Source organism: Mugil cephalus, chromosome 15, assembly GCF_022458985.1.
Source record: "Mugil cephalus isolate CIBA_MC_2020 chromosome 15, CIBA_Mcephalus_1.1, whole genome shotgun sequence".
In the NCBI taxonomy this organism is placed as follows: Eukaryota; Metazoa; Chordata; class Actinopteri; order Mugiliformes; family Mugilidae; genus Mugil; species Mugil cephalus.
In genome coordinates this window covers 8,960,957-8,983,943 of record NC_061784.1, presented here as the reverse complement: position 1 = coordinate 8,983,943, position 22,987 = coordinate 8,960,957, and the positions used below count along the sequence as shown (strand labels likewise).

The following is a 22,987-nucleotide window of genomic DNA, read 5'->3' as shown; positions in this document are numbered from 1 at the left end:
GACTTGGAGATGGAGAGTGTAATACAGGACAGTGCATGGGTGGCCGACCCGCTAAACCACTACAGCCTAAGTTCAGGTAGACCCAGACGCCTCAGTGTGTTGCCCCACCAACCCCCTAACCAAAAAAAAAAAAACTAACTCCTCGCTCCTGTGTGATGTGTTTGCACTGTGTAACTCTGATATAACTCGTGTGCGTCCTTGTCGCTGTAGATCTAATGTGGGAGGATAGCTTCACTCTTCACCCAGACAAAAAAAAATAATAATAATCTTGTGCCCTTTCACAACCTCACACTTTGTCCTGTCTATGACTTTTAACACATCTGGTTGGACGGTAGCACCAAAGCATGTAAGACACAGCTTTGCGGTGATAAGTCTTTTCGCAGTGTTTATGTCGAAACCCGAATTGTTTCTTTTTATACAGTTTTCATTGTGCATGCCATTAGCCTGAAGAGACAATAACAACTACTGTATATAAATCTGAATAGATGTAGTTGAGAACAATGTAACCCCGCTTTTCAACGCATTTCAAAAGAGAACAATCTTATCCTCCAACCCCCCGTCCTTTAATCTGTTGTTGTCCCTCAAGGTGTATGCAAATGACTTCAGGGGTGAGCCAGGTTACTACAGCATTACTCAAAGCTCCTGAATGTGCCCTGTGTCTGGATGAGGGCCAGCTGTGTTTGTGTGTGTCTGTTTGGTCGAGGCTGAAAGGCCGCGGCAGGGGTGCTGCGGTGCTGGGTCTCGACCGGCCTTGATTTATTTAATCCTTTTACAATGAGGGGGCCTGTAAACCCATCCATTGAGCTCTAAGCTTTGTCCCGCAACAGTAAGAATCTCTGTCTCCCTCTCCATGGTGACTGAAAGAGCACATTCCTGCAGGGAACCACACAGCACTGGAAAAATATGCCTGCTCCGCTTAGATCCACTCCGCTCACCAATAACCTTTGCTGCTTCCCAGTAAAATAATGGAAACTGTTCATATGCTGCGCTGCTGCACTTAAAATCAAGACCATACGAGCTAGTAGCTCTTGGCTCTTCCTCCCTTGCGCTTGTGTTGTGTTGCTGTGGTCGGAGTGAACTTCCGTTTCAGTATAAATGGACCCTTTTATTGATGACTTTATCTGTCAGTTGAAAATAAAGAATAATAAACTTTTGATAAATAAGTACAGTCGGACCGCTTTCCTCCCCAGACGGCCCAGAAGACCTACCAGTTACTGACCCAGATGTAGCGCCCACCTCCCCCTCTCTGTTCCCCTCTTCAGTGCAGGTCTTCGTCACGTCTGGGGACCAGTGATTTGGGCAGCTGTGAGCACACGTGAGCCAAGACAGCTGTTTATGTGAGGCAGATGGGAAGGAAAATGGCGAGAGAATGTGTGAGACAGAGCGAGATCTGTCCTCCGGTTCCCCGGGATCTCAGATCATTTCCTGGTACTGTGAAACTATGCACGATTCCCCTGAATAACGCGTCGCACCGGAGCTTCAGTGAGACTGCACCTTCGTGTTGCGGCTGGCTGCCTTTGATTACATCTTAACAACTCCGGCCATGTTATAAACCGAGTGTGAAAGCAGAGAGATAATGTTCAACCTGCGTTGAGCTGAGACGCGTTTTTACACCCAGGAAATATCTGCGGTACATCGGCACCTCGTTGCAGGAGCAAATCTCTCGTATCGGCCGTGTTGTCGCAAAACATACAGGCGCTGGAGCAGCAGGTGGGAATTCATATTCGCTGCCGTGTTTGTGCTTCAGACAGAATGCCATGCTGCTCCCGTACATTGAACTTGGCATTCAGCTGCCACATACATTTCCTCCTCCTTTCCCGTACCCCAGGAACACGCTAAATACCAGCTGCTTGATAATTAATTTACCACATCCTTTCATCCTGTTAAACCGTTTAAGATACCAGGGCAGGAACTCGAGACTTTCTGCTCACAGAGTCGAAAGACGGTAACTTTTTTTTTTTTAAAACTTGAACAGTGAAATGAATGAATATCAGAAATTAAAGTCTTGATATGTGTGTAAACACTAACCGTATTCAGATAGACGGACGCATTCCCCTGAGACATTAAATGAAAGCAGGACAGCCTCTTTATCCGTCTGAAAGGCTTTTTTCACCTTCGCTGCGTCTGTAGCTTCTGATTTCTGCCTGTGTAATACAGCATAGAGGACGGTGTTTTACTGTCTGCAGTGGTTTCTTGCCCCAAAGGTCAACTCTGTTTGCTGTTTTACTGTCTCTTCCACGTCTGTGACAGCAGAACTCCCTCCCACTGCACAATTTAATTACATTGATTTGATTTTGAAGTTCAAAGCCTTGAATATTCTGTATGTATAGTGGACAATCTGATTTAGAGGAGAGAAAACTTCCAACTGAGTGACTCTTGTTTCTTTAACCCCACGGTATCTATCAGGGCTGCTCCTCGTGATCACTTGAGGAAGAAACTGGCGTAGGTGTGGGTTTCGCTCGGTACTTTCACAGGACAGTATTTCACCTTGTTACTGTACACGCTTGCTGTGGGGGACGGTGATGGGGACATAGATACAGTTTGGACTGCGCAGCACAAAACAAACCAGTTCCAATTGAACTTAGTTTGACTTTCCAGTACTTTACTGCAGTGTGAGAAGTTAGATACTATGGGAGGAACTGTTTATAATATTTATGTACAAATGGAGGGTGGACAGTGACAGAAGAGCTGCATTCATGGTGCATTAATGTGATATACAGCACATTGATTTATAGTTTACCTTAATTTAGTCTGACTTTAAACAGACATCAGAACATAATAGTAGTATAAAACCAGTTGCATGAATAAAACAAATGTCTCACTGTAAGTTGTAGATGAGAAGAAGTATACAGTAGCATAACATCTTTAAAATATTCGTAAGTACTGGAATAAAAGCACTGCAGCCAGCGGCGGGTCAAGTGGAAACGATCACATGCAGTTGAAGAGTCTGACTGTCCTCTTGTTATTCTGTCCCAGCACCTAATTAGTCTGACTTTATTTTGATTCAGCACATCTGCTTAAGGACTAGGCTAGTTAATGAATTAATAAGAACATTGGTCCTTCGGGAGGAGGGGGGGGGGGGACTGACCTAAAGTCAACAGCAGGCTGCCTACACATTGTTGAAGCCAGGACAAACCAGTTTGACGGTGGTTGGCCAGATTCTGTCTGGGAGGTCTGGTTGAAATGATTCCTGGTAGGAGACAATGGGAGGTTAGGTCACGGGGGAAGAAAGTCATAACCAATAGGAAATAGGAAGTGTGACATTACTTTCACTCATGCTGAAACTGCTTATCTACCTAATTTCAAAGCTCCCCCTAATCCATTCTCATGAGTTGTAATTTTATGTTTAACCCTTTATATGGCGCTTACTGAAATATGGGGAAGTTCCAAATTTCAGTCCTAGAGTGTCATCCTAGGACTATTTCACTATTCCTCGTGGTAAAGCAGTTATACTCTTAGTTCATGCAGAGGTGAATCTAGCATATTGCATTAGACCCTGATTAGACCTGAGAATGTTTCCGTGATCTTCTATGACTGACTGAGTGAAACCCACATGCTTCTAAATCTCTCTGAGAGGAGTAGGGACGCAGTTTAAAATGTGTGCCAGAGTGACCATATGTGGTGCTAACACCATAAAGAGTTAACCCGTATCAACAACTGACAGGCGCAAAGTCTGCTTTAGGAGTGCAGCTGAAGTAACTTAATATTTACCTTAAATATGGGAGCAATCGGAAAGCTAAACGGGATTGTGTTTCTGATTATTGAATATTGTTATTGAGTTAAATAGTTGGCTTTAATATGTCAGAAAACAGTTGTATTAGTCTCTCTTGCTCTTGACAAATTTGCTTGAACAGGACTTGGAGTGGGAGAAACAGCTGCTGATAGCCGTATTTCCGGCAGCGCTTGAACGCAGCAGTGTAGTAAGCAGTGGTGTGAGGCGGAGCTGGGAGGATACCTCCATGAGGATCACTCGCTCTGTCTGGATTTTGAACTTGTGCTGCGAAGTTAAATAGACGTCGCCGCTTTTTAGGAGAGCGCCCGTTGCTTTTTCTAAGAGTTATACCGTTTTGGGAGAAAAAGGAAAAGAGAACTTTTTTATTCTTATTATTATTTATCCCGTCTTAAAGCCTCAAGGCAGCGTTATGGAGCGGAGGTAAGAAATACTTTTGAAGTTTTGAAGATTTTGTCGCGGCAGTCGACGGATGTTCTTTTAGTGGACATCTTTGCTGCGACTGAACGATATGAATGATTGAAGGGGATTCCTGGCTCTTAGACATGATTAGAGATGTAGGGAAAACGCACTGCTCTTTCCCAGAATGACTCGTTGATCCTGTTTCTCTCCCCACACACGTATCCAGTAACTTATCGATGATATTCATTCACGCGCTTGTTTAGCATATAAAACATATAAATTATTAACTGGTGTTACGTATAAAAGATTCAAAAAATAACGTACGGTTTCTCTCTTGTAAAACATTAGCAAAATATAGAGAAGATGACTTAATCAAATCACAAACACAGCATTCAGTGAAAGTCTTAGGAATTTAATAGCTTACATTAAGCTTAACCAAACACAATCTAATGCAGCATAAGTCCTTCTTTGCGGAAGTTTATACAATTGTTTTAGATGACACTACCTTGTGGTTATTATTGAGGTTGACTGGACTGCATTACATACATCTTAAATCAGGGGTCTTGAACGTATTTCACACTCACTATATTAAACTAGTACTATTTATAAATGTACATTGTTAATAGCATATAATATTACGCTAATCAAATAACTTTGAATAAATTGTAGGGGGAAATTTGTATATATATATATATATATATATATATATATATATACACACACACACACACACACACACACACACATATATATATACACATATAAAATGTCTAATCAACCAAAGATCTTGCGACCCCCTTACAGTCCCTCCTCAGATCCCCCAGGGGTCACGGACCCCCTGTTGAACATATAATGAGGTGATCTCATATAATGAGGCCTTTCATTCACTGAGAGATGGACTATAAGGCTTTCTGCTCCTGCTATCTTTCCACACTTGGCCGCCTCTGCCAAAACAGAGGTCCCTGTCGGTCAGGTTGACTGCCATTTAACAGGCGGACACTGCTCCGTTGTTTACGCGCTGAGCAGACTTCCAGAGACACCAACGGGACTCTGGTTAATGGGTGTAAACACAGTGTCTCCCTCTGTTATGTTCTGTTAGTATAATAAGTAATGAAAACATCTCTGTGGTAGTTCCCTCTCAATGGGAAGATGCATCAGAAAGCTTTACTGTTCAATGTTAGAGACCGTTTGAAAGACCAACTACTCAAGACTGTATGCAGCTGTACTGGCACTGTTAACTTGGAAAACTGCAGACATCCACATACAAAACGCGTGATTTTCTCATAAAGGCCTAATTATAGTTTGAAGGGAAGTAGGGAAAGAAGAACGGAGAAACAGTGGGAGGCGGTTTGAATTTCCCTCTCCGTCGCCTACATGGATGTGTGTGTGTGTGTGTGTGTGTGTTACTCATAAGTCTCGAGGGGGGTGCTGGCTGAAGTGAAAAGGCTGTGACGAGAGCGCTGTAAAGTCCCAAAGAGTCACACGGCCACGCCTTCCCTTGTTGTGTGTTCAGGGAACATTGACAGGCACAGTTGTTGTATCAAATGTCTGCTGATTTGCTTCCCGGTGTCACTGCTCTGCTTTAGGAAGGAGTGACGCTGTTTTGTGCAGCTGAAAGTGGAATTTTCCTTTAATCCGTAAAGCGCTCCCAGCCAACTGAAAGGGAAAGAGAAAATCGGTTTTAGGTCGGAGCACGGAAAGAGAAGAGGATGATGCCTGGCCTCCTCCTGATCAATGTATCCCAACTTATTACTGAGATGTCTTGTAGAAAACCCTACAAATACAGTTTCCTAGGGGAATTATCACCATCCTTCTGTGTTCAGCGTTGTCATACCTGGGTTTTATCAATCCTGTATGCAAAATAACAGAAATGACTCTCATTTCCCTAGATAAGGTCCCTGCTTTTAAAAAAAAAAGTTGCATGGAACATAGCTTTCTGCAGGCCAGCTTGACAAGAAGCAGATGCTGTGACATCACTGAGCATGGCAGCAAGAAGTGTCATGCTTGGGCTGTTTTAATAAATGGCAACTCCATAATATTAGTAATTCCTCAGCATATTTTGTGGAACATTCTAGCTAAAAAATGATGTAAACTCGTATATTCCTGCTTGGTGTATGTATATGTAGATATGTATGTGGTGCGTGCCTTAAGAAGATGTGTCTCTTACGTTGACCTTACATTTGGTGTCGTGAAAATTCCAACCTTCAGCATGGATCAAATTCGACGTAAATGTCCGGATAAGTGCCCCAAATTATAAACCTCATCATTAGTGTCACTTGAGGCACTTATTAAGCCTCTGTCAGTCCCACTACCCTTAAACTGAAAACCTTTCACCCAGCCAGTGAGTGCGGGAGTGAGTGTGTCAGAGGCAGCGTCAGCGCTGAGCACGCTCGGCCTTCGGGCTGTCGTCTGCTTTGACAGTAAGCAGATGGGAGTCTCTGTCCATCCTCTGGAGACTCATGCTTGCCGTGGCACTCCTCTTCCTCCTGTCTTGCAGTCGGTCTGGGTTTCTAAATGAAAGCGACGTGTCAGTGTAAGGCAACACATTTGCACAGTCAGTCCTCCTCCTCCTCCCCCACATGATACCGAGGGCCCTTTGTGATGCCTCTACAGTAACTAAACAAAGCTGCCTCAGCGGTTTTGTGTACGGATACAGCAGCACAGAAGGAATTTCTCCCTTAGGGGTGTATCGTAGCCTCCTGCGTTCCCTGAGTTGGAATGACTGCTCTTGTTTGTGGATGCCGGTCGGTGCACATGTCGGCTGTTGATTGAAAACGAATCGTGCTGCTTCATTAGTGTGACTCATAAATATTTAAGTTTCAAATGTTTGTCTCAGACACGATTTATCTACTGTGACGCAGTCATTGCCAATAGCAAAACAAGGATTTTACATGTTCCAGTTGAAATTTGCACAATATGAGGTGTTTACTTTGAAAGAGCAGACGAATAGTGTTGAATGTAACTGTCTCGGTACATCTGAAACAGCTTCTCCGTCTATTGTGCCTGTGTGCACTGTTCAATTAACTTAGCAAATAAACTTTCCCTTCCCATCAGCTCTTAAGTTTTACTGTGGTCTTGGTGTTTGTGTTCTAAATATACACAGTGGTCTGTCAGTTCAATCTGCCGCATACAGTTTTCATAGTGCATGGTGTATATTTAGCATGCGAAACAGGCAGCCACTCATTAATTTTGACTTCACTATGCCGTGTGTCTCTAAAGTCATCCTGGTGACGGCTAAACGAGCAGCGAGTCGCGCTGCCAGACGCTCACATTGTGTCCGCGTTATCTTCCGAACACACGATGCAGCTTTGGTGTTCTTTAACTCTGCGTGGTTTGTTTTGGGAGATTTAGTTTGCTAAGCAGCGGCCTACTTTCAGTCAGTCGAAGCGGAGTTCGACCGACTGAGTTCAGCCGAGCTCCTGATGAGCTGCATCTCTCAGAAGATCAGTCATTTACGTGTTTGAGTTTCCACTTTAAATTGCAACGTGTGCTTTTATTCCCGAGGTCTTGAGCAGGTAAAATAAACAGGATGTCAACTCGGCGAAACACATGAGGCAAGTGGAGGGGTTGCGATCGTGGATGTGTTTAGAACCCATGAAAGGAATGTGTCCTGGAATACAAATACTAAGCTGATGCTACACAGCAGTTTTTCCACTCCGCACAGGAGACGTTGGTGTGAAAGATTAAGTAAAGTTCCAGATGTTGCGCAGCTGAGAGTAGGAGATGATCAGCAGACGGAAGAGGTAATGGATGTGTTCATTGCTGCTCCTCCCTTGTAAACTTTGAGTAAATGTAAATGACTTGTTGGCTTGTTTGTGTTGCTCCTTCCTGAGCCAGACTGTGTTTGCCGTCAGTTTAAACTTGTCATATTCCTGCAACATGCACCTTGTGGCCCTCTGGTTTTCACCAGGGAAGGAAGGAGGAGGGACAGGATAGTAAGAAGAGATGTTTGTCAAGTCAGTTTGAAGTGTGAATGAGGCCTGAGAGGATTGATTAAAGGGTCGACATTTGACGTCAACAAGAAAACAGAGACAAAAAAAAAAGAAGAGAGGATAGCATTTAGTTCTCTGGCTCAGGTCTGGTTCAGTGTACTTATAAAAGTATAAGGCAACGGATTCTGCTTTGAGAGTTTTATATAATTCAGCCTCAAAGTATTTTGTAAATATTACAACTCAAGGCTTCAATTGGGGTTAAGATGGTTATTTTTTCACCAGGCCATATCTTTATTTAATATTTACCCTGACATTTGAATACTTAACAGAAAGCCCCAGTGCACCGCAGTTAGTTTCCAATGATCTGTGTGTTTCACCAACTGTGACAGATATGGAGGAAAATGAACCCCCTGCTGCCGTATGCTTCATGAAGTTCATGTGCACAGTTGGTTCCAGTAAACTGACCCTAGAGTACAAAAACACTGCAAAACGCCGCTACTGTCATATTACATTGGACTGTGTGTGATTTTGATTGAAGATATTGTTTGTTTGAATAAATGTCTGAAGTGGAGCCCCGCTGAATTGTTCCCTTCTTCAAAAAATTTAGATTGTTTGATTCACTTAAGAGCTTTTGCACATTTCTTTTGCAAAGCAGAGAAAACACTTCTGGTGTGTAGTTTAAGGATTACGTCCTTTCCCAGACATAGTATCTGATTAACGCCGACCGGGTTTTTTGAGGTCTGTTCATTTTTTTGTCTTGCCTTGAAGGGGAGCAGAGGATACTGGTATTGGATGTGGAGGATTCCTTTGTAGTTGCCTGGGAGGTGGTATTATAGAACGAAGCTTTTGCTTCAAGGAAACTACGCATGCATAAAAGACGGGTTTGCATTAGAATGAAACTGAAATGCACAATGGGATAACGCCGAGGAGCTTGTCTGGGGTTTCACTTTAGTGCATGGATAGATCTTGTGTGAAATCCGAGCCAGTGTCGACCCTTTACTTACCGTAGCTTAGTAAACAGTTGCGTGCGGAGATTTAAGATGTGTCCTTCCTTCCTGCCCTCACTCCTCAGTATCTAAGAAGCACGGGAAGCTGATCACCTTCTTACGCACCTTCATGAAGTCCAGGCCGACCAAGCAGAAGCTGAAGCAGAGAGGCATCCTGCGGGAGAGGGTGTTCGGCTGTGACCTGGGAGAACACCTCCTCAACTCAGGACATGATGGTGAGTGACAATCACATGCAGACAAACCTGCCACTCAGTGCGTTTACATGCAGAGCTTAATCGAGCTATTCTCGAAATTCGACTTTCTGACTACAGTCCTTGTCCCAGTTTACATGCAGCAGAGAAAATCGAATAACTGACGGGAACATGTCCTCCTCCTCCACACTAGGTGGCGATATGCGTCTTTTCAGTGGGTTAATACCATGTAAATACAGTCCACTTTCTGGTTGACCTATTACGTCATACAATAAACGAGTCGTTCATGCGGCTAACAACAGTTAGCTAGTTAAACGTTTAGCCTTTTTATTTTGTATGTAATGTGCTCGCCACGTTTGATGCGGACAAGATGCCTGCTATCCCTCAGGTGGTTCTTCTACCGGCTCTGTTTACCTTCTTCTGCAACCGGCTTTCTGGTTCTGGCACATGCCTACATGCATTATCCATTTCCATTCCAATCTGACTGAGTGTATACATGCTGGAGAAAATCAACTTCCAGTCGCATTATCTGGGTGTCTTAATCAGCTAATGAGAACTTAGTTTAGATTTTAGTTAGAGTAACGTGTTTGCGTGCACTTAAGTTGTCCTGTTAAAGTCAGATTAAGGCGGTAATTCACTTTTTTCATGTGCATGTAAATGTACTGACTGTCCAACTAGTATTTGGTGTCTGCTGGCTTCTATATGATGGTATCGAGTCATGTGGGTCGACTATGATCCTTTAACTGTTGTATTTCCTGGTCTATCAGATTTTCTTGAATTCTCAAAAGTGGCCACAAACGTGATTTGATTTACCTGTTGTCTACACGAATTCTACAAATATTTATTCTAATAACTACTTAATTCACCTCTAACTGCTCTACTGAGTTTCTCAGTTTAACCGCAATAATGTTTCTCAACATTTAAATAAATAAAGTGACAAATGTCACTGATTCATCAGATTAAGTCAAATTTATTTACTTTGTCCCTGTGACATGAGGTAATGGTTGGTAGAAGGCAAATACCCACTTTATTGCACCCATGTACGCCAGCTCCTTACAAATGTAATTAAGATGTTTGCTGGGGTAAAGTCCATACTGGCACTATCCGCTGTAGACACATTGATTTTCTGAGTAACTCTGTAGCCCGGTGTCTGGCAAGTGAGCTCATGTGAAGGTGACGTGAGTGGAGTGAGGGGGGTGGGGTCCTAATGGAGTCCTGACTACACTGTTACTTCAGCTTAACGATGCTACTCGGCTGTTGGGCTGTGATCAATAAATTAATTTCAGTTCAAGTTGACACCAGCTCGAAACCTCGTTCGTTCATGTTAGCGGATCATATTCTCTGTGTGGACGTGAAGTGTTCTCGTCTTACCAGCCGTTGGCTCACATGGTCACAGTGAGTCAACAGGCGTGCTCATGGATTGGTGTTGGGTGTTTTATGGGGGAGGGAGCAGTCGATCCTTGAGCTCTGTAAACCGTGCCTCAACCTTTACATGGAAAGATAAGACACGCTGTCGCACTGCGCCGGGTCAAACGGCCAGGAGGTTTAGAAATAAAAGATAAAACTCTTCTTAAGAAACCACATTATTTAATTGCCACCATAACCTATCTCTGTGGTTTGTTTTGGTATCATGAAAGAACTCACCTCAGCCAAAACAAAATTTTCCCCAGAAACAGCCATTATAAAAAAGACATCAATAAAAAAAATAAAATAAAAAACTCAAACTGCAAACGAGGTAAATTATTACTTTTTTAAATAAATTGTAATAAATAAAATTCATCCTGTTATAAGAGTTATGGGCCAAGTGGGAAGACACGGTGGGAACAACAGTGAAACCTTAATAAGCCTACAGTGGATTGTTCAATCCAAAAGCAAAGACGCTTGAAAACTTTGTGGACTCAGTATGTTACTCACATTAAGAACTTGGAGAGGATTTATCCACCCTCTGCTACCTTATGCCAGCAAGTCTCCTCAAATCTGGCCTTGTTTTCTCATCGGCTATGTGTGGAATTTATCTGAACAGCTGCTCCGGCGAGTGTCCCAATCTTTGTCATCCTCTGAATGATGTGTGAGCTGTGGGAGGCCTGGGAACCTCCTTTTACACATACACACTGTCGCCATCTCCCCCACACACACACACACACACACAAACACACACACAATTGTCTCTATGATTCATGGTTGCCGAAGGAGAAAGAAGAAGCTCCGTGTTTTTCTGAGGTCTTTCTTTTTTTGTCCGTCCATCTCCAACGCACAATAAGCGTCTCGGTGCTTTGAAGTTGAGTGTATGTGACCGACTGCCACATACGCAGACAACACCATGTAATCTCATTATTTGCCTCATCGAGGTAGAAAATGGCTCCAAATAAACAAATATAAAGTGTATTCCTATTCACTTTAAAAGGTTCATGTAGAAAGTGGTTTTTAGTCAGAAATCCCAACAAATATTCACACTCGGTGCTCTTCCTGAATCTATAGGCTCTTGTCTTTTCAGGTATATGTACCCAAACTTCAAAACGAAGAAAACACGTTGCTCTTGACCCTGTAGCGCTCAGCAAACGCTGGACAAATATTGACTGAGAGACCAATGACCCCTTTGTTTTCTGTCGCCAGTGCCCCAGGTCCTCAAGAGTTGCACCGAGTTCATCGAGAAGCACGGCGTGGTGGACGGCATTTACCGCCTCTCTGGAATCGCCTCAAACATCCAGAAGTTGCGGTAAGGAGACGCAATGCTGACGCAGCTATGGGCTGAGTTTTCGCCCAAGGGCTTTAGGATCTCCACGATGCTTCGTTCCCTGTAATATGAGGAGCCCACGCAGCTAATCCATCCAGCCACAGCACTCATCCAAAAGCTGGCAACATGTAACTTCCGTCGGGGATGAATTACTACGTCTGTAAAAGAAAGATGCCAGTTGTACCTCAACAGCAGAACTTTTACTGTGTTGCTCGTGAAAGTATTGTGGACATACTGGGAAGCATTGGTTTTGTTCTTCCATTCTTCAGTTTTGATGACCCTGTACCAAACTGCAAACTGTCTGATTGTCCAGCCTCTAAATTAGATTATTACCAACTTTGGTTTGTTTTAACTTTAGGCAGAAGTTGGAATTTGGGGAAGCAACAACTTCTCCTTTCAGCTACAGCAGTCATTTATAAATAATTGTTTCTTTAGACTTCGTTTGACTTTGGTTTCGCCTTCTTTCTCTTCCATCAGGCACGAGTTCGACTCAGAGCAGATACCCGACTTGACCAAAGATGTTTACATCCAGGACATCCACTGTGTTGGCTCCCTGTGTAAGCTGTACTTCAGAGAGCTGCCCAACCCCCTCCTCACCTACCAGCTGTACGAGAAATTCTCGGTAAGCAAAGCTCTGGCGGGACTACAACACTTTTCACACACCAGTTTCTGCCCCTTCTGCGCGGATAGCAGCAAATTTTGGGTTGTTGACGTTCCTGCGTTTTAAGAATTTCCCAAAGTGATTTCTTAATCCCAGAGTTCACAGATTGGGTGTGCCTCACGGAACTGACTTCAAATTTGCGCTTGGTTTTGCCGAAAAATAAATCAACTTCCTCTGATTCGTCTTGTACGAATTCTTAAGATTCATCTTACAGTTATAAGCCACAAACACCCCTAAAACCATAACATTGTACTTGACACGCCCTGTCATTACAAATACAGCAAACCACTCTGTCTGTGAATAAAAACCTTCTCCAAGCACAACAGAGCCGTCCCCGAGGATGAAGTAAATGTTTGCTGGTTGTTATGGCAGCTTAGGAAAGGAGGGGGGGGGGGGGGGGGGGGGGGGCGCTTTATGGCTGCAGACTGATGTCCCCTTTGAGCTCCTCGTAGCAGCGTGAACTTGGGATGACAGCAGAATGAGCTTAATGTTGATACACTGGTACATCTCACTATTTGTCTCCCCATCCTTGGCTTTGTGTTCATTTTGAAGGAGGCTGTATCGGCAGCGACGGACGAAGAGCGACTCATCAAAATCCATGACGTCATCCAGCAGCTTCCTCCGCCGCATTACAGGTCTGTGCAGGGGCCCGCTGCCCCCATTTGGCAAGACGCGGAACAGCCGCGTTCCAGATGCATCATGCGTTCGATTGCGTGCGTCTGTTAGTGTGAGAATCAAGACTTTATGTAATGCTTCGCTGCATTGAATGGAGTCATTTAACATCTCCCAGCTGACCTTTGCGTTGGCAATGATGAATTGAATTTCCCGTCCCTTGTGAAAGCATTACAAAAACGATTTTCATGGATTTCAGCAGTACTTCTGTCATGACCATTAGCGCATCACTGGTGGGAGCCTGTTGAATCTCATTATATTAATATTTCATTGCTAGGACGCTGGAGTTCCTCATGAGGCACCTTTCCCGTCTGGCAGCATTCAGCTATATCACCAACATGCACAGCAAGAATCTGGCCATCGTCTGGGCGCCCAACCTGCTCAGGTGAGATGTGATCCTGCTCTGTACAATGAAATCTTCGTCAAGTTTCCTGTAACTTGTTGTCCTTGTATTCTTGATTGCCACAGTCCAACTCAGTCTTCCTTTTTTCCACTGTTGTTTGTCTCAGATCGAAACAGATTGAATCTGCGTGCTTCAGCGGCACAGCAGCCTTCATGGAAGTCCGAATCCAGTCGGTTGTGGTGGAGTTCATCCTGAACCACGTCGATGTGCTCTTCAGCTCTAAACTCAGCTCGCTAATAAGAGAAGGAGCAGGTATACGCCGTCATCAGGCCGACTGCTGTGAACGCACCGTCAGCTAAATCTATACTCGGATGTAATTCGTCACCCTATTCTCCACATCTCTAGGCCACAACTCTTTGTCGCGGCCCAAGTCCCTGCTGGTTTCGTCACCCTCCACAAAACTTCTGAGTCTGGAGGAGGCGCAGGCCAGGACGCAGGCTCAAATCAACTCTCCCGTCACCGAAGACAGCAAATACATCGAGGTGGGAGAGGGTCCAGCTGCCCTCCAGGGCAAGTTCCACACCGTCATTGAGTTTCCCACTGAAAGGTTTGTTGATTATCTCTTACCAGATAATAATAATAATATTGAATATTAAATGCATATAGATATATATAGATACATGTATTTTACTTTAGAGCTGATACTGTAGATATTGTTGCAAAAAAAGCAACAGGCAGTTGGAATGAAATAAAAATCCTTGAGTATGTCTCCCTCTGCTGGAGCCATTTAGAAATATCTTGAGCATGTTAGAAATATCATAGACTTATCTGATGCTGACTTTAATAATGAGTTCAAAGCAGATAAGTGGAACTATTTATGCCTTTTTCCATAGATCTGTAATTAATATTTCAAGTTCCTGAAAGTAACCCACAGCCTTTTCATCCTCCATCTATTTTAATCACAGAAAGAGGCCTCCTGTTAAATCCAAGAAGTCTCCGGTGGGTAGTTGGCGTTCTTTCTTCAACTTGGGGAAGTCCTCCTCCATGTCCAAGCGAAAACTGCACCGCAACCCCAGCGAGCCCAATGAGCTGAAGGCCATGGCTCTCGCCGGTAAGTCCTAGTTCCACGGCAAAATTACAACAATCTCAAGCGGCTAAGGCTTGTCCACTGAAAGCGGCCTTAATTAAAAAGCCAGTGCTGATACTGATACATGTTTTCCTTTGAATCAGGAGGCAGAGGAGACACAGCAACGTTAAGGTCAGCCAAAAGTGAAGAGTCACTGAGTTCCCTGCACAATGTTGAAGGTAAATACTTTGCTGTGAGCAGCCATAATGTGCTTAATCAGTCAATGCAGCTTGTACCGTGTTACAAATGATGTTTCCATAGTGTTGCCTGCTGTTGTATAAAATATTACTGAAAATGTTCTTTTCTTCCAACAGGGGAGTCCAAAGTATATCGTCCTCGGCGACCGCGCTCAAGCAGCGATGCTCTGTCAGCCTCCTTTAACGGTGAGCTCCTGGAAAGCCGGCAGCACTGCAACTCCTACGATAACCTCGACGCCACAGAGGACAGCGACGGAGACGACGGGCCCATCTGTGTTCCTGCCCTCATCTCACCTCCCCGCTCAGCAGGGGAAGATGTGGACCTCAGCCCTCCAGACATTGGCATGGCCTCCTTGGACTTCGACCCCATGTCTTTCCAGTGCAGTCTCCCTGATACCTCGTATGCCTTCCCCCTGGATGACTCGCCTGCCGGCGCTGAGGGCCCCACGTTAAAGAGGAGCCCCGGCAGCGTCTGCGGCAAGGCCAACGGCTCTGACTTCATCTCTGCCTCCTTCTTGGGCAGCCTGACCTCGCCGTTGTTGTCCGCGGACTACAACCGTGCTGGAGAGAAGGTGGAAAGCAAGAAAATGACCACTTCCTATTCTTACACTGATAAGCCCACACAGGCTGTGTCACCCATTAAATGTGGAAAGGCTGCCAGTTTGACACCTTTTGTCACTTCGGAGCTTTTCTCTGCAGAAACGCCTGACAAGAATACAGCTGGACAGGCTGTCTCGCAGCCATTATCTCCTCCCTCGATACCCAAGGACACTCCTCCCCTGATGGGCAGCGTGCTGCTGAGGGCAGCTGAGCCATCTCTTAGTGAAGCTTTTCAAATGGAACTGCACTCTAAGCTGGCAGCCTTTGACAGTGCGGACAGTCAAGAGCTGAAGAGAGAGGACAGTGTGCAGCAGGGACCATCTGCCAGCAGTCAAGACCACCAAGGTATGGAGAAGAGAATGTAGTTTTTTGGCATGTTTCTACCTTGTCACTGTTTATTTACGTTGTAGTATAAAGATAAGATGTGTTTGCTCTTGGTTTTGTGTGTTAGGTTTGCATGGATTCTATCTACAAATAAATGTTTTCTTATTATACCTAAGCACTATGCTAAATTTTCCTCCATCCTACTCTCAAAGTACCTTAAAACCTACCTGCCTGCTGGCACCATCACCTACTTGCTTATTCATTCTTCAACTATAGACCCCTTGTGTTTTTGTGTTCCCGCTAGGAGTCGTAGCTTCGGACTCTTCAAAGGACCTCACCCCTCGTTCCCTCATCTCCACAGTGTCCACCTCTTCCCTTCCTCCCCCTCCACCCCCTAAAAATGCTGCCCGCATGTTGGCCCTGGCCCTCGCTGAGTCTGCCCAGCAGGTCTCCAGTCAGTCCCAGCCCTGGTCCTCTGAGCCCCCCACACCTCTGCAGGCACAAGAAGCCTCTCACTTCCAGGATTTTCCGCATCCTGTGACCCCGCATTTCCAGAGTTCCTCTGAGGACGGAGCAGGGAGAGGAAGTCCCCCGCCACCAAATACCACTACTACAACCGTCATCACAGCTTCTTCTTATCAAGCTACTTCCAGTCCTGCGATCAGACAGCAGCCCCTAGAATTAACCGGCATGATCTGTAAGTCATCAGACGGTGCCAAGGCCTCGACAATTCAATCTGGGATACAGACAGAAAAAGGCTCCACCCCACCAGACACGCCACTTTACAAGAGCGCCCCACTCTCTAGTTCAACCAAACTGACTTCTCCAACCAGGAAAAGTCCAGAGAGGCAGCACCCTGTCACGGGACAGGTTCCCGTTCAGACAAGCTCATCCAGTACCACTCCAGCCTCCACCCCAAGTGATGGCTGCAAAGGCACTGGAATCATACCACAACCTGTTCTTGAGGTAAATATCAGATTTATTTTTACATTGTTAAATGCAAGGTCAGCATAATTTGATATTGTGCATTGATCAATCTAATGTGATTGTGTATTATCTGTGAAGCTTTTCTCACACTTTTCTTTGTTTTTTCCAGGTCAAATCAGAAGAGACCGCACCACCCCCAGTCCATCCCAAATCATCGGAGCAGCCGCTTCCCATAGTTCAGAAGCCCAAAAGGCAGGCCGTTTCATTGCCCCAGCACCAAACACAAACTCAGCGGAGCCAAGCTCAGATACATCTTCCGACACAGCCTGCACCGGAGACACAGCCTCATCCACTGACTCAACCTCACGTCCAATCCCAGCCGCAGTCCCAGCCTCATCCCCACCACTCGAAGGCCAGCGCAAGAGTGGCCCCCACCTCTGCTGAGCCGGTGGAGAAGCCCTGGGAAGCCATTAAGCCGGTACAACCTTGTACTGAGTCAGCAAAGTGTCACGAATCCCATGGGCCCAAACCTCCAGCCCCTCCTGTCCGCACCATGGAAAGCAAACTGGCCACAGCTGCACTCAGCCAAAGTGAAGCCTCCTACCATATCCTGGGTGAAGGTCCTCTGCCTGGACATCTGGAGGACGCTCTCCCTCATTCTCTTTCTCCTCGGAAATCTTCCATGCACCAGCCAGCCTACTTGTATCACGCTAAAGGAGAACCTGTCTTAATTGAACCTCCGGGAGCTGCATACTACCACCAGAGACCTGTTCTTGTGGGCCCACAGTCCATTCCCCACCACTACCGGCCAGACAGCGTCCCCCCACACTCCTACGTGTCCAAGTCTGAGCCACAGATACCTTACAGTGCCCGAGTCGACAACAGGTACAGCACTTTAGGCCCCAGGTCGTACCATCACTCCATCAAGTCTAGAGGAAACCCCCGCAGTGTGTATGTAACTCCTGGGCCAGGGCATCAGGGGTATAGCCACGACAGAACCCACGGCTATCCCACCATCCGCAGAGTGCATTCCCTCCATGTCCCTTCCACTATTCGCTCTGTACCCATCCAAAGGACGGAAGTACCTCCAGACGACGACATGTTCTTCTACCACCGACCTGTGTATCAGTGCAAAGCCTACCAGCAGCCTCCGCAGCAGTCCTCACAAGCCGACTACCACGTCACCCAGCTGCAGCCTTACTTTGAGAACGGACGTGTCCAGTATCGCTACAGTCCGTACTCTGGTTCAAGCCCTTTGGAGGCACCGTTCTACGACATTGACCCTTACGGCACGATCAGAGTCCGGCACATTCACTCCTACGCCGGCCGAGATCCCGGAGCCATCGCTGGACGACCGGGGGGAAAAGCTGCGGGATACCACTACCTCGCAAGGCACGTTCTCCCACCTGGGAAGGAGCACAGCTTTGTGAGCAGGGACATGCCCCCTAGTCACGGGGCCAAGGATGCTGCTGCTTACCTCGCTTGGGATGCAGAGGAGTCAGAACGGCTCCGCATGCACTCCATCCGCAGGGAGAGCAGGGCCAGACTGAAGATTAAAGGCCCCGTCCTCTCTCAGTATGACAACGTCGGCTTGTTCACTCCAGCCGACATGTCAGGCTATGAAACTCTGCACCTGCGTAGTAAATCTGACCCTGGCAAAGCTGTGCTGGTAGCAGCCGAGGGCAAGGAGGGACATTACCTTTCCAGACACATGGTGTCAGACCCTGACGTTCTCATGTACATGGAAACTGACAAGCATGTCCAGGGCAGCACAGTGGGCGACCAATTGGATGGGCTTTCTAAGCAGAGCAGTTCCAAGAAATGCCAATCTTCTCACTCCATTCCTGCTACTCTGAGCCACAATCTCTCCCATCAGCAGGAGAGCAGCCGACATGAGGCCAAGTATGAGACGGGAGACGACAAGCTCGGTGGAGACAGCAGCAGGTCTAAACACTGGCAGCAGGAGTATCCCAACAAGAAGAATTTTCAACCGCGTTACGAGGGCCCCGATTCTGACCACCACCAGAGTAAAGTAAAGACATCAAGCAGCTACCACGGTGCTGACGACCAGCCACCCGCCCCCAGGGAACAGATCGCCCGCTCCAAACCAGAGCGATCACACAGCGTCCGAGAGCAGCAGCACTACAGCCAGAGCAAACCAGACCTAGACAGAGACTACACCCATCAGAAACACAGCACTAAACCAGTACAGTCCCACTACGATAACTTGGACGATTACCACCCAGTACCTCAGCCTCAGGCCCCTGTTCAAAAACGTGGAGGCTCCGGCTCCTACCCAGCCCCAGGATTCACAGTGAACAACAGAGCGTACTCCACAGCACTGGGCCAGGGAGCCTACATCCAGACTGAGCTGGCCATGCAGAGGCCAGAGACAGAGATACGTACAGAATGAGGCATTTTGGGGGTGGACGGGTATCTTTAGCTGTATAGAAGAAAGACTCTGTTGAGCTTTGGTTAAGCAGCCTCTGCAGGACAGTGGACTGTTGTATCATCAATATTTTTGCTTCTCTGTATTTTTAATGAATTGTAAAGAATATTGTAAGACTTTTTACAGAAAGTCCTGAATGTACCTGAAGTCATTGTCCATGAGGTCATGTTATTGTGATTGATTGAGACATTACCGAGTCATAAATGTAAATGAAGTGAAAGACATGAGGTACTTTTAACAGGAACCAACAAAATGTAAAATATATATACAAAATATATATATATATACAAATAGAATCACTAGAAAAAGGGATTTTTAGTTGTATTTGTTTTTGTTAGGCGGGGCGCTGGGTACGAGCATCAGCTGGGACTAAGGTTTGCATTTTAGAAATGCATGCACTCTCTATCTAACAGAACAGCTCTGTGTACATCTCTATCCATTGTGTTTTTCCTGGATGTTACAGCACAAGAATACAGGAGGACACATGTAGAACATCACACCCTCCTCCTGCTAATGCATACATGAGAAGGCAGCGGTACAGTGTGTTTGATAAGGAGCTGCAGTGGGTAACTTTTAGTTAATATAGTGGTCATCAGTATGTTCTTTTGTCTGTGACCGTGCCATTTTTATGTAACTTTGCTATGAACGGATTGCAGTGACTTCTCATGGAATGTTTTGGTACGTGTCTGATCTTCATTGGAAGAGGGACCAAATGACTTGGCACAGCTCTTGCACATACGGAGTAACGATAGAAAGGTGGATGAATGCCTGTTGTAGAGTCAGAAGTGTAACAGGTTATTTTTATTTCTTTTTATACATCAAATCCATGGTATTTTCATAAACGGGACTAACTGAATAAAGCTGAAAACTACGTGGTCTACAAAAAATGTGGTGAAGAACATGTTGCCGCTGCTTTGTTGAAAAGACATCTCGGTGATAAGCCTTAAATTTTGTTCCTGCAGACCATATTTTGTTTACTGTCATTGTTCATTGTCATCATGCACAAACATTGTCTAGGTTTCACCTTTGATGATTCATGACCGTTTTGGATGGCCTCTTTGGTTTTATGAGTTTAAATTAATTAGGGAGGGGAATCTTTGACAAAATCTTTTGTCAAAGATATCTGGGGTCTTTTTTTTCCAGGCTGGAAATAAATGCATAGTACAATAATCTGGTATTATACTACATGCCCTGTCTGGGTCGTAATGAATGGATTACACTATGTTTAAATCCAGGTTGTACTCTGTAACTGTTGAATTCTATATCGCTTGCAGGTTTTGCTCCTCTTGCCTTATCTAAAGCCTCTTCCCTTTCAGATGGGGCATTGAAGTAAGGCACTGTGAACTTGAATGTGAAAACACTCTTGTCTCAAACTAGAGGTATCTAAAGTCGGATATGAAATAAAACTGTTCAGGAATAGCTAGGTTTGTGGCTTTTAATATATTATTATGCATGATGTTTTAATACACCTCTGCTTGGTTCTTATTTGATTATTCTAAGAGGAGGGAAAAACAACATTGAAATCAAAATCTACTGAAAGGGTGTTAGTCAGTGGCAAAGGAGATTTAAAAGTTTTGTCCTGAATCAAAGATTTGCTCATTAAGTTATCCTAAATAATTACTGACATCACAGTAGAGTGATGTGGTCCCAAAGTGCTGCTGAAAATAAAATGCTTAAACTTAAAGAGCCTTACTCTGCTCGGATTGATTTATTAACCATGGGAATGCACCTGAAAAATGTTTGCATTTCAATTAGAATTACATTATGGGATAAAACATCCTTTATATAACAGAAACGTCTAGAATCTTCCTGAAAATTGGTACCATCGTCTAAAGAATCCAAACATGAACTACTGCTCCTGCAAAGTGCTAATGTCATCCATGGTGTCCCCCAGGGTTCAGTGCTTGCTTCTCTTTCTCCAGCATACACTACCTCTTGGTCAGATGATACAACATCTCCGCTTCTTAAAGACCCTCTCTTTTACCAGCTGAGCCATGTTTTATACTCGTCTAAAATATATTGAAAACTGGATGAATAAAATGTACAAAACTCTGCTGCCTGCACAGTCTCCACAGACCTAAGTGACTTCCACTCAATCAAGTGCAAAATCCTCCTGACTACCAACAATGTATTTAAAAACGTGTCTCCATACCTTCCTGATCTCATACAAAACTCACCTCAGACCTTCAGACTGGCTTTCCCATGTTCCCATATTTCTGCTGCATGGCAACCAGGATCCACCCTGCTAAACCCCTTGAACATGACTGAATTACAACTTTCACCAAGGATGCTGGCTCTGAGCCACCTGCTTCAAAAGTGAGGAAAAAATTAGGTGCCAATACTTAGTTATTACATGATCTGAATCAATAAATTGAGGTAAACTTCTCCTTATTAATTGTTCACTATCTTGCATTTAGATAAACAGTCAGGTATGATTAATACTCAATTTGCAGGATCCACAAACAACAGAATTTAAAGGAAGAAAATGAATAAATCTGAACTCTGTAAAAATCAGTCTGTCAATATTTTCATATGGCTCAAGAGTAAATGCACTAAATGGTTTCATGTTGGTGAAAACGAAGACGTTAATTTTAATTGCCTGCATTTCACTTAAGTACTTTTTGTTTTTATTAATTATTCTAAATTTGAAACCTTGAATATGGAGAAAGGCCTGCAAATAACTAAATCCCTTGTTCAAAGTACTGAATGGCTGTCCTGTGCTGTGACAGTAAGCAATCAGACTAATGCATTCTCAGATAGAGAAGTCGCATAAAAGTCAAGGCTTTTAAAATTACCATTCGGGGCCACTGCAAATTCGTCTGGAATGAACCAAAGCAGTACATTTATCTTTGGTGGCAGTTTTTGGTATATAACCTTTGTACTGATAGCACGAGGTAAACTTAAATTTCATCCATGTGAAGGAGAAAATGTGTAGAAATTATGCCATCACATGACCTTTCTTTGTCACCAGGTCTAAAACTTAAAGTTATCCAATGAATCTATTCATACTGCATTCTGACCACTTAATATAAAAACTGACCAGTGAAACTGACATATATATTGTATATAATTCCAGAAATTGTGTAGATACCGTGATGATTGTCTTTAAAAGAAATGAAAGTGCTTCTGCTATGAGAGATCTACTATTATGATTTATAATACTGCGTCATAAGTATGGTATCTTTTGACATGTCCTGTCAACATTAATTACATTTTAGAATATGGTACAAGGAACACAGAAATACCATTCTTGTGATGTTTGGCATATAAAATAAACAAAATTATAAATTAATTAGGAAGCTTAACAGTTAAATGCGTAACGTTGGAAACATCATATTAATCAGGAGACTTTATGAGATAATAACTGAAACATATTCACACAATTTAACTGAACTTATTATCTGCATTTAATATCTTAAATAGTTTTCCTTTGGTTTTCTTCTCTGCTGAACATACTCCCACATTTACAAGAATTATTTATTTGTCTTCCTGTTTTGTAAAAATAAAAGCGAAAACAAAAAGTAGCAAAATCGTTACGGTAAAAACAAAAACGTAACAAAAACTGAAACGTAACAAATACAACATTTTACGTAAAGAATATTTATTGTTCACGGTTTTTATACGCGGTTTTAAAATAGTCGGCGCTGGAAAGAAAAAGTTGGGAAATGAAGTTACAATGTTTACAAATATTG

At 44.3% G+C, this 22,987-nt stretch overlaps 1 protein-coding gene across 5 annotated transcripts in view; it reads left to right on the top strand.

Annotated features, from left to right (window-relative positions):
• The window catches only part of arhgap32b (Rho GTPase activating protein 32b), a 91,668-nt gene extending 70,954 nt beyond the window's left edge, over window positions 1-20,714 (top strand). For 3 of the 5 annotated variants that reach the window (XM_047606638.1, XM_047606637.1, XM_047606640.1), the window contains 13 exons: window positions 2-76; window positions 9,137-9,286; window positions 11,876-11,978; window positions 12,474-12,618; window positions 13,210-13,292; window positions 13,607-13,714; window positions 13,839-13,984; window positions 14,078-14,279; window positions 14,638-14,783; window positions 14,903-14,977; window positions 15,113-15,940; window positions 16,224-16,885; window positions 17,016-20,714. In XM_047606638.1, the coding sequence (XP_047462594.1) occupies window positions 2-76; window positions 9,137-9,286; window positions 11,876-11,978; window positions 12,474-12,618; window positions 13,210-13,292; window positions 13,607-13,714; window positions 13,839-13,984; window positions 14,078-14,279; window positions 14,638-14,783; window positions 14,903-14,977; window positions 15,113-15,940; window positions 16,224-16,885; window positions 17,016-19,259 (4,967 nt within the window). In that variant the 3' untranslated portion in view covers window positions 19,260-20,714. Of the gene's footprint in view, window position 1; window positions 77-3,596; window positions 4,154-9,136; window positions 9,287-11,875; window positions 11,979-12,473; window positions 12,619-13,209; window positions 13,293-13,606; window positions 13,715-13,838; window positions 13,985-14,077; window positions 14,280-14,637; window positions 14,784-14,902; window positions 14,978-15,112; window positions 15,941-16,223; window positions 16,886-17,015 lie in introns of those variants that run through there. The other 2 variants (XM_047606642.1, XM_047606639.1) reach the window with 2 other exon arrangements.
• Window positions 20,715-22,987: the final 2,273 nt, after the last annotated feature.